General features: G+C 60.0%; 1 protein-coding gene across 1 annotated transcript; it reads left to right on the top strand.

Moving 5' to 3' along the window:
• The first annotated feature begins 414 nt into the window (after positions 1–414).
• SHOX (SHOX homeobox) lies at positions 415–11862 on the top strand. Its single transcript, XM_074323783.1, has 5 exons — positions 415–977; positions 4180–4388; positions 8167–8224; positions 8312–8400; positions 9871–11862. Exons 1-5 carry the CDS (start codon positions 704–706, stop codon positions 10114–10116), a joined length of 876 nt encoding a protein of 291 aa, XP_074179884.1. The 5' UTR covers positions 415–703; the 3' UTR covers positions 10117–11862.
• Positions 11863–12758: the final 896 nt, after the last annotated feature.

Raw genomic sequence — 12758 nt, 5'->3', positions numbered from 1 at the left:
CGCGCGCACAGCCGCTTCAGCCGTTAGCTCCGCCGCAATCCACCCGCATCTCCAACTTGGAGTCAATGCTTGTCGGTGATGGCGCGTCCCCGCCTCGCGGGCGCCCTCGGTCTGTCCGCACTGCCGCGCACGGACTCATCCCGCCCCGATCCATTCCGGGCGAGGCGCTGTGGTCCGACCCGTGCGGGCCTGCGAGGACCTCCTCGCCGTCCCTTAAACGCCTCCTCGACTTTCGTTTCCGCCAGCCATTGATGGAATGCGGATACCTGTTTGGGTCGCTGGCGTCTGCGCCCGCCCGCGCGCGCCCCCGCGCGCGCGCGCGCCCACTCTCTCCCTCTGCCTTCAAAAATTCGATCGTTACCTCTCCACACCAAGGTGCACAGACGCCAAAAGTGATGAAATGAAAAGAAAGCCAATTGCCGGACTGGAGGTGGGGGAGAGATAGCGTCTCTGCGTGCGCCCGCCGCCGCCGCCGAGCAGGGAGCCGTAATTGCTGCAGACAGCGAGCGCGGGGGGTTGGGCGGAGGTAGCAGCGTATAAATAGTGAGATCTCAAATTGAAAGGCATAAATAACGGCGGCAGGGACCTACCCTCACACGGACCGTCCTCTCCGCGCGGGGAGGCGTGCGGACCACAGCCCGGCTCCCAGCCAGCGCCGCCAAGCCCCGCGGACCCCCGCGGACCCCCGCAGCCCCGGGCAGCCATGGAGGAGCTCACTGCTTTTGTATCCAAATCTTTTGACCAGAAAAGCAAGGAGAGCAGCGGCGGCGGCGGCGGTGGCGGCAAGAAGGAATCGATCACGTACAGGGAAGTTTTGGAGAGCGGACTGGCGCGCTCCCGAGAGCTGGGGAGCTCGGAATCCAGCCTTCAGGACATTACGGAGGGCAGCGGCCACTGTCCCGTGCATTTATTTAAGGAACATCTGGAAAACGAGAAGGACAAACTGAAGGAATTCGGCACCGGGAGGGCTGCGGAAGGTAAGCCCACGCGGCCCCGGCTCGGTCCCCTCCCGGACCCGGGGACTGCTCGCCACCGAGCCTGGCCGGACTGCCCCTCGCTCTGTGCGCGCGGAGGCCCGGGGCGCCGCGGTTCGCTCTCGGTTCGACCCGAAACTCTGAATGTACAGCCGTGGCTGGGATGAGAAGGCCGCGGCACTCCATCGCCAGCCTTTTCGTCAGAAAGAAAGGAAATGGGGAGAGAATCCTGAGGTCAGGCGGGAAGGAGGCGGGCGGGGGAGCCGGGACGGGCCGGGGCCGGGGCCGCAGCCGCGCGCTGCCCCGCGGACTCGCTTCTCCTCGTGTTGGCACTGGACGCCGCAGCACGAACTTTCCCGGGGTGGGGTGGGGTGGATTGGGGGATGTGCCTGAGGTGGGCTGCAGCGCTTCTGGCTGCGCGTCTGCCTGCCTACCTGCCTTTCTTATCTGCCTCCCACGCGCACAGAGCAGAGATGCACACACATCGCTCCCAGCGCCCACTGCCTGCCTCCTCCCGGGTTAGAAGCGGGCAGCGCGGAGGACGCGCTGGCCCTGTGTCCGGGATGGACCGCGCAGTCGCCTCTTCCGACTTCCGCACCTCTCCGCAGTTTTTTCTTAGGGGAAAACTTTCCCCTTGAACCTTGAGATTTTATCTCGGCTGACGCCGGCCTGTAAATTAAAATCACTCCTGCGCCCGCACGTGGCAGGATCCGGACGTGGCGTGAAGGGCCTGGGGACACTCGTGGCCACGCGCACGCCGCGGTCCTCCTCCGGGCTGCCACACTGCAGCCCACGCGTGGCAGGCAGGCAGGCGCGTCCGGGGCCTCCTTCCCATCGCTCCTCCACAAATCTCCCCAGCGGTTCGCCCTGTTGTTGAGTGTGTGTGTGTGTGTGTGTGTGTGTGTGTGTGTTAGGAGGGCTCTCTCAGCTGGGCAGGGGTGGTCCCAACGTTAGGGGGACTTCTATCCAAACGGGGCAACGGGCAGCGATAAATCAGAGAAATAAAACTGGCTAGGTTGTTTTCCTGGACGCACCGTTTGAAACTGCCACGAGTGTCTATTTTTCGTTAGAAAGGAAATACCAAGGCTTGCCCGTTGGTCCGGGGTCCTGTTTCTCTCCTTGCAGTGTTGAGAGAGGTCGGGATGATTTCCCCAAGAGGTGCTCACCCCCCAGAAAGCCCATGCCTCCTGCTGTTCCGGACCCTCCACTTTGGTGGCTGAGGTCTGACACACGGGCCTTGAAGCTGTGTGTGGAGACGACCCAGGCATCCTGAGGCCTTGACCTTGTGAGAGTAGAAAGCTGGCAGAGGCGGCCATCAGCCGCTGACCGCTGGCTGGCCTGTCGGCCGGCCGGCCTTGCCTCCGGGTGGGTCTCACACACCTGGCTCTGTAATTCATACAGAGTGTTTGCTTTGATGCTGCAGGCCCACGACTCTCCGCTGACATTTCATTTTGGAAGTTTACAGAGCCTGGTGGTTGACACCCCAGGCTCCTGACGGGTCCCCGTCCTTCCTACAGACCCAGCCCTCTCTTCCTGCCTGCGTCCTCTCAGCCGGGGCAGCTAAGCCAGTGGAACCCTGGACAAGGGCCTTTGGAAAGAGAGAGGAAAGTACAACCATGGAGGCCTTTGGGAAGAGAGAGGAAAATGAGACAGCGTTACAGGAGGCAGAAGGGACAGACACATACCCCCACTGCGCCTTCCCCCTTGGCTGGGCATACGGACCCCTGGGAGGGCTGAGGCCGGGCGGGCATTTGCAGAGTGGGAGCAACGCAGAGGATGGGACACCCGTGGGCCAGGGCTCCCAGCAGCGCGGCCACTGAGCCCTGCTGGGGGCTGTGGGTTTTGCAAAGCCTGCCACGGGTTCCCAAGGACTTTGAAAGCCAGCGTCTCAGCTGGGATCAGTCTCTGAGTTGAGACTTGAGGGCCACAACTCTGGGAGCTTCCAGCCGCCTGTACAACGGGACTTAGAGTCCGGAAGAATTATGGTGCTTTCGGAAAGGCATTCCTTGGAGGCGGGGGCGGGAAGGTGATTTAAAACACAAGTTCGGGTGAAGTGTCCAGCACCCCGGAGTCTTGAGGGGAGACTGTCAGGCAGAGTCAGGATTTGGCTTCTGCTGCCCCCCCTCAGGGACCCCAGCCGGCCCCAGGGCAAGGTGCCCCGGGTTCTCCCTCTCCCCACTGAGGCTTTGGGTGTTCCCCTTTCAAAGTTTCTGGGCTCACTACTAAGGCCTTCTGTGCTGCTCCCAGACTGTTTTCAGCTGGTGGAACCCCAGGCCTGCGTCCTTCACATCTAGGGGACAGCTAATTAGGGTGCAGAGGTGCACTGTCCTCGTGCCCAGCTGCCCTGTGGTGGGGAGACAGAGCAGCGGGAAACGGGGGACATGGACGGGCACTTCCCACCAGCCTCGGGGTGACGGGATGCCTTTTATTGTAAATCCCTGAGCTTGGCAAGGGGCTGTATTTCCAAGAATCGAGGAGAGGTTTCTGGGTCGGAATCCCCTACGTGCTGGCCTGATTGCCTGATACGGGCCCCCCTCTCACGTCCCCAGCAAATACAGCCGCTCTCCTAATGTTTGGATGTAAGAAAGTGCCACTCTTGTCGCCCTGCTGGGGCGTGTGCCCCACCGCGTGTGGACTTGTGTGAAAGAGAGCGCAGCAAACCAGGAAGCGGAGGGGCTGGTGCGCGTTGAGACCGAGGCCAGGGTGGGGGCCGCGCGTCCAGCTCCCGGCGCCGGGACTGAGGCTCTGGCCGGCTCGCGCTGCAGCAGGGGCCGCGGCTCTGCGGGGCCTGGACCCCAGCGCAGTCTGGGCCCACCCCGCGCCTTTCGCGGGCGCCCAGCCGGCACCGACGCTTGGGGGATTCTGCCTATGGTTCGGTGAGGCTATGTCAATATGTCAACAGATACGAAGGGAACTATTCGGAGAGCAGTAGGCCAAGAAACAAGGCGCCGCCGGTGCCCGAGTGTCACAAAAAGCGTGCCTTCTCCTGCAGTTTGTTTTATCGACTTGACGCAGCCCTGGCGTCAGGGCGCCCTGGGCGCCGAGACCCCTGACACCGCGTGCACACGCTTAGGTTTTCAGCAGGTCGCGCAAAGGCGTCCACGGCGGGCCAGCTCTCCCGGGCGCAGGGCGCGCGGGCCGGGGCGGGCGGGAGCGGGCGGAGGGCGTCCGGGCCTCAGCGCTGCGCCCTCGGCCCGCCCCGCAGGTATCTACGACTGCAAGGAGAAGCGCGACGACGTGAAGTCGGAGGACGAGGACGGGCAGACGAAGCTGAAGCAGCGGCGCAGCCGCACCAACTTCACGCTGGAGCAGCTGAACGAGCTGGAGCGCCTGTTCGACGAGACGCACTATCCTGACGCCTTCATGCGAGAGGAGCTAAGCCAGCGCCTGGGGCTCTCGGAGGCGCGCGTGCAGGTAGGACCGCAGGCCGGGGCCGCCGTGCCCTTCCGGGAGCGCGCGGACGGGGACGCTGGGAGCGGGCCGGAACCAGGCCTTTCCGAGCCGCCCCAGGGCCTGTGCGTGGGGCCGCACGGTTCGCACGAAGGGCGTGTGTGTGGTGCAGCTGCCTGACCGGCTCGCCCTTCGCCTCCATGCTGTCAGGATTTGGCCCCCTTTTTCCCCCTCGTGTCCACGGCTCCGGGACCTCTGCTCCTCTCGCCCTTCCTCTCCAGCCTCCTCCCTCCACTGCAGGGAGCGGGGAGGTGGGGAGGGCAGGCGAGGGGCGAGGGTGGGGGGAATCTCGCGCACCTCGCATCTCGCTGAGGGCGGCTGCAGCCCGCACCGGCTGGATTAGCCCGGGCGCGCGCGGGGCTGGGGAGGGGGGGCGCGGGCGCATGAATTCCTGATGCCCCATCTGGCAAGCCACTGTCTGCGGGCGCCCTGGGCGTGCGTAGCACGTGCGCGGAGGGGCGCTCAGGCAGGCCTTTCTCGGGCGCGGTCACCGTGATGTTCCACGTATTAACGGATTGCGGGGGGAGGGTACCACAGATCCGCTGGCAAGTCGCTTCCTCCAGGTACCGCAGCCCCGCCTGGGAGGTCGGGCCTGGAACCTGGGCCTTCCCGTGCGTTCTCACGGTTCTGAGCAAGACAGCAGGGCCATGGAAAGCAGGACGAAAGGTCAGGATGCCGCGCTGTGGGGACTGGTTTTAAAATAAGTGAAACGAAAGATGGCCAGCCGGGGAGGGGGCCGTGAAAAGCGAAGGGTTCCGAAGCCACGAGTGTCTCCTCGGTTGTCGGGTCCACACCTCCTCCCAGCGGGCCTTTCCCGGGATTTCATTTTGGAAACGAACACACACATGTGTTTTCTAGATCGTGTTTTTACGAACCTGTCCATTCGAAGAAAATGTCTGTCTATTTTTTGCTTCCAAGCCTGTTCCATTTTCCCGCGTCGCTGCCTTTACGATGCAATGCAACGCCTCCCGGGTAGGTTCAGACCTTCTCGTAGTGGCGGCGGTTCCCAGGACCTTCCCGCGTGGTGGTGGTGGTGGCGGGGGAGAGGCACAGTAGCTCTGCGGACCCTTATTGCAGACGAGCCCGTTTGGGCAGCTGTGGCTGCAGCCAGGGGAGCCGGCTGGCGGAAGGAGGCTTTCTCACTGGTCACCCTTCTCCGGAAGATGGATTAGGCCGCACCATATAAATTAATGAAAAGATTAAACTTTTGCTGGAGGGGACATCAACTTTGATGTCATGTCCCAGTGTCTTTCTGCCCGGGATCGGTAATATCTCCCAGGTCTTGATGTACTGTTTCTATAAAAATAAATTACTTGTAATTGAATTGTGCACTCCCTCGTTCAGCAGTCTATTACTGAATCACACCTTAGCAGGACCCACCGAGGGCCTGGAAAATTGGTTCTTGGGTGGCCGCAGATCGTAAGAAAGCCCTAAAACGAAGGGGGGGTCACGGGAGGGGGGGGCGAACCTGAGTGGTTATCGATCCAGAGGCGAATTAAAAATGTAACGGCTGCAAATAATAATAAAAATAAACATGGCATCCAAGAAATGATTTTGGCCACAGGGAAAAAAAAAAAAAAGCGGAGTGAATATGGGGACAGGGCAGAAAGTGCTCGTAAAAATCAATTAGTGAAAACATGTAGGTCGTGTGTGTGTGCAGAAGTCGGGGTGTGGGGGGACGGGGGAGAAATAAATAAAAAAAGAGGGGGGTGGGCATGAGCTGTCTTTTCATGCTGTCTCCGAAACATCGCGTGAGCCTTTTCGGTACAGCCTGTCCCGTGTTGTTAAAGGGTAGGGTTTCAATTTCGTGTGGAAATTTGCTGTAAATAAATTGAGGCGCCTATGAAACTGGGCCTTATTAACCTTTTATTTTTAGTGTGGTGCTGCCGCCTCCCATCACCCAGCTGTCAGGGTTATAATCGAAAGTTATGAGACCAGTGTGAGGAGCAGGCGGTAATTTAATTACAACAAATATCTTTGGGTTTATAGCGCAGAGCTAAATTAAATGTCATTATTCACTGTCTGTAATGGAAATCAAAAGGAAATGAGATTACGGGGGCATTTGTGAAAGAAATCAGTGACTGGTCCTTAATGAAGAAATAACTGTCTAAAGCAGTGTACGGCGCTTTACTTAGCATATTCAGGACTAATTGGAATTGATCGCGCATCACCCCAAGACTGATTTATTAGCAGAGGCTAATCCATCACTTTTATGCTTCATAATTCCCCCCCCCCTTCCACCGCGGAAGGGGAAGTGAGCTGGGCTTTCCAGATTTAAATAGGATTCTGTTTTTGAAAAACGCGTTTCCAGGCTGGGTGGCAGGGGCTCTGGCGCGTCTGGCTGGGCTCTCCCGAGAATGGGGTACTGGACCCCAAGGAGAGGGAGGCGCCCAGGAGCCAAGCCACCCGGCTGGGGGCGGGATGAACAGCAGCACACGTTTTGGAAAAGGCGTCAAGATGTGTGGATTTCAGCTTGTCGGTTGCCGGTGTGTGTGTGTGTGTGTGTGTGTGTGTGTGTGTGTGTGTCATTTTTTTTGGGGGGGAGTTACTTTTCACCGGAACACAGAAAAAGTTTTCGTGCCTCCCCGCCGCGCCTGGCGGGATGAGCTCTCGAATGTTCTGGAAAGCTCATTCTGACCGGCAGGCGGGCGGATGGCTCAGCCCTGGACGGAAAACTGTTTTTCTCAAGAGTCTGGGACGGAAAAGTTCAGGTGTCTCAGACACGCGGGTGCTTCCAACCTCCCGAGTTCACAGAGGTTTCCCCCGCGTGGGGTGGGGGTGGGGTTAGAGTGGGCGCAGGGAAAGGTGTCTCGGTGCCAAGTATGCAGCGTGGTTAGTGACCGCCATTGCGGCAACAGGGTGAGCGAGGAAGCCAGTGAGTCATAAGTTAGGAATATTGGGGGGTCGGGGGGTTCCTCTAGATTTCCTCAGCGACGCCTAAGGCCCACGGTGTCCAAAGACCAGACTTGTCTGCACAGGATGGCAACTGTGAGAGTGAACGGTGGGGACAGGGCCTAGGGGACGAGGTGCCTTTCCATCCTATTCCACATCAGGCTTGTGAACTCCGCAGGGCTGGGCCAGGGTCCCACCGCCCTTTCCCGCCCAAACCCTTGATTCCGAGCCCCAAGATTTAGATTTCCTTAGGCAGAGCACCCGCACTGCAAAGCCTGCGTCGTGGGGGCGCGCTTGGGGTCTCCATGGGTCAAGGACGTTCATGATTCTGCCATATTAACTGGGACCCGCCAAGCTTCCAAGGAGGATGGGGAACTTTCTGGGCCCAGGGCGTTCCCAGCTCGATTGGGGAGGAGGCTGGATTCTGAGCTGGTTATCCACCTGTGCGCCTCTGTCCCACGGTGGGGGGTCAGGTTCTGCGGGGGGGGGGGGGGGACGGGCAGGGTGGATGGCCGATGCCCACCAGAACCGTGAAAAGTTCTCGAGTCCACCTGCCATCCCCGCGCCAGCTATTTCCTCTTTAAGTGTTTGTCTGTCGAGCTCCTGCCTGCTTTAGGGGATGGGGAGAGCCCAGAAGTGAGCTTGTCAATTCCCAGCCTTCAGTAGCTAGTTACGCGGGGTTGGGATGGGGTGAGAAGCGATGAAGGTCGGGGCGGGGGTCCTGGTGGGGCAGCGCCCTAGGCGTCCTGACGCCCGAGCGCGCCGTCTAACTTTGCGGGGGGGAAGAAGTCCTGCCTCCCGAGGCCCCGCCAGGCTCAGCGGGCTGCGCGTGTCTCTGCTTCCATCCCAGGTTTGGTTCCAGAACCGGAGAGCCAAGTGCCGCAAACAAGAGAACCAGATGCATAAAGGTGGGTGCGGGGCGGCGAGGGCGGACGGGGACCGCCGGGTGGAGGCAGGAGCAGGCCGGCGCTCATGCTTCTTGTTTTTCCGTGCAGGCGTCATCCTGGGCACGGCCAGCCACCTGGACGCCTGCAGGGTGGCTCCCTACGTGAACATGGGCGCCCTGCGGATGCCTTTCCAACAGGTAGCTCGTTTTTCTTCCTGCTGAACCGCGCGTGGGGCCCCGCCTCCCCGGCTCCTGGGCTCCCCGGCTCCCAGCTCCTCCTGTCTCCGAGGAAGAAAGGGGGCCGCTTTTACAAGAGAACATTTATAGACCCGTTGGCACGCGTTAAAGTCACGCCGTAAAACTCCAAGAGTCACCTTCAGGAGGCCCAGGTCATAAACCTAAACACAGTTTTACAAAAATCGGAGGGAAAAAAAAAAATCCCACCTACCCAGGAACCACCCACCTGCTTGCCACCTGGGGTCTGGGGGGCGGGCATCCCGCCCTCGAGTATGAGAGGGCGGTGTCCACAGCCAAACCCCCTGCCCCTAGCGCGCTGAGGGCCTGGCGTGGGGTTCTGAGCCCCTCCTGGATCTGGCCTTGCCCCACACCTCGGAGCTGGGGGCGTCTGGCCCAGCTCTGAACACAGTTCCGAGTGCCCTGTGTGGACATGGGGCGGCCACGAGGTCGAAAGACAGCCTCGGAGTCTCAGTGTCCCAAAGGCCGAGCCCTGCTCCGGACCAGCAGAGGCTGGATGGTGGGAGGTGCCGGGTCCCCAGTGCGAAAGCGCAGGGCCCACCTGCGCCCTACGTTGTTTCATTTCAGGACCCTGTGACGCCCCCGTTGGGGCCCCCACATCGGGGGTAGGAGTGGGCGCCCTGGCGGAGCAGGGGTGCCCTGAGCAGGGCAGAGGAGGGGCCACCACACGCAGCTGTTTTGCTCCCAAGGCCAGGCCCGGGTTTATATTTGGACTGGTGTTTGCGGAGGGGCGAGAGGTGGGGGGGGGGGGTCTGGTCTGGGCCTCGGCCTCCGCTGGTCAGCGGGGGTGTGTGTCCTGGTTTCCAGGTCCGCTGGTGCGCGGGGAGGAGTGGGGGCAGTGGTCCTTCCGGGCTCAACCCTCCACCCCCTTAGCTGGGCCCCTCGCAGCTCCCCTTCTCCGGGGTGGGGGCCCCTCAGGAGCAGCTGTCCCCACACGGGATCAGCCATCAGGCCCTGAGGAAATTAGCCCCAAGAGTCCGAAGACTTGCTGTACCCCTTGCGCATCCGGGACGTCCCTGGGAGGGGGTCCCAAGGGAGGCCTCCACCAAAGTCCGGACCCTGAGTCTGGGTCGTGTCAAAGGTCAGAGAACCTGAGGCTCTGGTGAGGAGGGGTGCCTGCTGTGGACACCCCAACGCTGGAGACAACGTGAGGGTGGCCGTCGCAGGGGGTGGCAAGGGCAGGGGGATCTGTCGGGACGCCCCAGCTCTGGCCCTGTCCCCCGCGGCCAGTGACCCGGTCCGGACACGGTGTCCAAAGCACAGCTCCGACTCTCCGTCCGAGCAGGAGGAGGAGAGTGGGCGGTGGTCCCGGGTGGGGGATGGCTCCACGGGACAGAAGATGCCCTTGGGGTGTGTCGGGGTGGGAGAGCGCCCCGAATGCTGCGTCCTAATGGTACCGTGTCTCCCTCGAAGGTCCAGGCGCAGCTACAGCTGGAAGGCGTGGCGCATGCGCACCCCCATCTCCACCCGCACCTGGCGGCGCACGCGCCCTACCTGATGTTCCCGCCGCCGCCCTTTGGGTTGCCCATCGCGTCGCTGGCCGAGTCGGCCTCGGCCGCTGCCGTCGTGGCCGCCGCCGCCAAGAGCAACAGTAAGAACTCCAGCATCGCCGACCTGCGGCTGAAGGCGCGCAAGCACGCCGAGGCCTTGGGGCTCTGACCCGCCGCCCGGCCCCGCGCCCGGCCCCGCCCCGCGCCCCTGCCCGCGCTGCATCCTGCACTCGGCCCCTCCGCGCCCCCCGACAGCCGCTCGGACGCCCCGGAGCGACGGCGCTGGCCTCCTCACCCCAGCCGCCCCGGGGCCCACGGCTGCCTAAGCAGGGCGCCTCCGGGAACGCACGAGCCCGCCAGCCCCTCGCAGAGACCGTGCGCAAGAGCGAGCAGGGGACGGTGACGCCGCCCAGGCCAGCCCTCGACCACGCTGACTGCTCGTCCTGGGGCCCCGGGCGCCGCTTCGTCCTCTGCTGCCGGCGTCCCTACCCCATGCATGTGGCCTCCCACACACCCTCCACAAAAGACCTGGGGCTGGTCTCCGCTGAAGACGCCAATTCTTGGTCTCCAACGATTTTATTCACTGCCATGAACTTGCTTTCATCCGAGGAACTGCACGCACGACCCGTGTGGATTTCAGTGTGGAAGGTCGCATCCGGGGCAGGGACCAGGCGCTTCGCCCGTCCCCGCCCCCAACCCCCAAAGGCAGCAATAAACGCACCTGACCACCTCGCCAAGGTGGGGGGATGGGACCTGCATTTCCCAAGTCGTGACCCTTCCGGGGATCTGAAATGTGAGCACAGGCTCAGGTTTGGCCCCACAGCGCTGACGCTAGGGTTTCTTGTGCCATAGAACACGCGACTTTATAACTTTTCCAGTCTTGGATTCCCGAATGGACTTTTTTTTTTTTTTTTTTTTTTTTTTGCTGTTTTCCCGAATTCAGACGTCAGTGACTTGCAGAGACACACAGGGGCGCGTGGCTGTAAGGCAAACAGCGGAGGCAGCATTAACTGTAGTGAAACGCAGTCACATGCAGTCAAGTGCAATACTGTAAATATTATAGATTTTAAAAGAAAAAAAAAGCCGTGCACTCTTGACCTGTCAGCTTTGGACTTTGGGGGCGTTGTCTTCTCCTGCATGCTGAGGGTCTGATGGGCCGGGGGGCCCCGCTGCCCAAACGGCACAGTGCTGGGTGTGATGGAGCAAGTGAGGTGTGTGGCATGGGCCGCGGTGCCAGGATGTGACGCCGATGGCTGAGCTGTTTCTGGGAAGGGAAGAGCGTGGCGAGGTCCTCCAGGCAGTGAGTCTCAAGATAACGTTTTGTAGATGTATGTAGGCAGTTCCAGCTTTTCCTTCTTCCTTCCTGTTTTTCTTTCGCTCCTTTGCTTCCTGTCATCAGCTAATAGCAGCTGGCGTGGAAAGGGATACACACTTGGAAACATGTAACCAAAGGGTCATAGGCCCCAGCTATGCCCCTGAGTTTGGGGTGACGTGCGTGCACTTTGCATGAGCCCTGGGGGGTCTGTGGGGAGCAGTGCAGGGCTGGGCGTGTCCACCTGGGAGGTACGCCTGTGTGTTTTCACCTTAGTCACCCAGGCCTGCCCAGAGGGAGGCAGGCGTGACCTCTGTCCTTGTGTTGTCGCCAACTGGCCGTGCGTGCGTGCGTTTACTGAAGCTCAGTGGTTCACTCTATTTCCAAAAGAGATTACGATCTTTCTACATTTCCCATCGGCCGTTTTCTCCCGTTACCCCCGATACTGGTACATTTCTCCAAGAAAAAAAAAATTCCTTCTGTGAAAGGGAACGTTTTCTACCTTTCTGTGAGCTGAAACGTAGATGCGTTTGGACGTTTCTCATTTGTATCATCTGAAACTCTTTATACAAATCAAAAGGCCCCTTCAATGTTTTTTTTTTTTTTTTTTTTTTTTTGGGGGGGGGAGGTTGAAATTCTAGTAAAGCTCTAAAGTGACAGAGAGATGAAAAAAGTAGGGTCCGTGTGCTTCAGTCACATGCAACTTTTTTGTCAGACATTAATGGCTTTAGAGAATTGCCTCGTATGTGCAGTTTTGCTTTTAAACAGCTGTGAATAAAAAAAAAGGTCCTCTATATAAGCTGGAACTCTCCTTTAATGCAAAAAAAAAACGAAAAACATTTTGAATCCTTTCGACTAGCTGCATTCATGCTAAAATTCAACACTCAGCTGAAGTGGCAGGTAAAATGTGGATATCCCAATTTTTTCTTTCCCCAAAGGTTTATGATAGTCTCTGTGTAAACATAGCCCCCTGTCACCAGCCCCTCCCCAGAAGAAAACCCACCTATTCCAAGTGACCACAGATGCCCCAGGCCTGGTCCGGGCAGAAGCAGTTCTTCCGAGAAAGCTACCTGCTGTCAGCTGGAGGCTGGTGCCCCCCCCCACCCCCCCGGCCTGCTGGATAGGGGGGTCGCCTGGTCCTTGCTATTTTGTTTTATTTCACATGGAAAGTGAGCCACGGGTAGCTAGACCCCCCCAAAATGGAACAAACGCACTGAACGGGTGTAAGTGGCAGGGCTGGCTTTGGTTCTGTTCCCGGAAGCCCGTGACTGAGCACCTGGGCCGTTCTAACCATCCAGCTCTGTTCATTTTCAGGCTGTGTGTGTGTGTTTGTATGTGTGTGTGGGGCTTTGGATATGCTGTGTGTGGGTCTCGGTTCCCCAGGAGGATCTCTGCAGTCAGGGCTGCATGCTCCCCTTGGTGGCCCATTGCCGTGGGAAGGGCACGTCCCTCATCCCAAGACCAGGAGAAATGAACTCCATGGGGAGGACAGATGTGTT

The sequence above is a fragment of the Rhinolophus sinicus genome, chromosome X (genome assembly GCF_036562045.2).
Source record: "Rhinolophus sinicus isolate RSC01 chromosome X, ASM3656204v1, whole genome shotgun sequence".
Lineage (NCBI taxonomy): Eukaryota > Metazoa > Chordata > Mammalia > Chiroptera > Rhinolophidae > Rhinolophus > Rhinolophus sinicus.
Note: the sequence above shows the minus strand (reverse complement) of the source record. Positions and strands in the feature narration are given on the sequence as shown.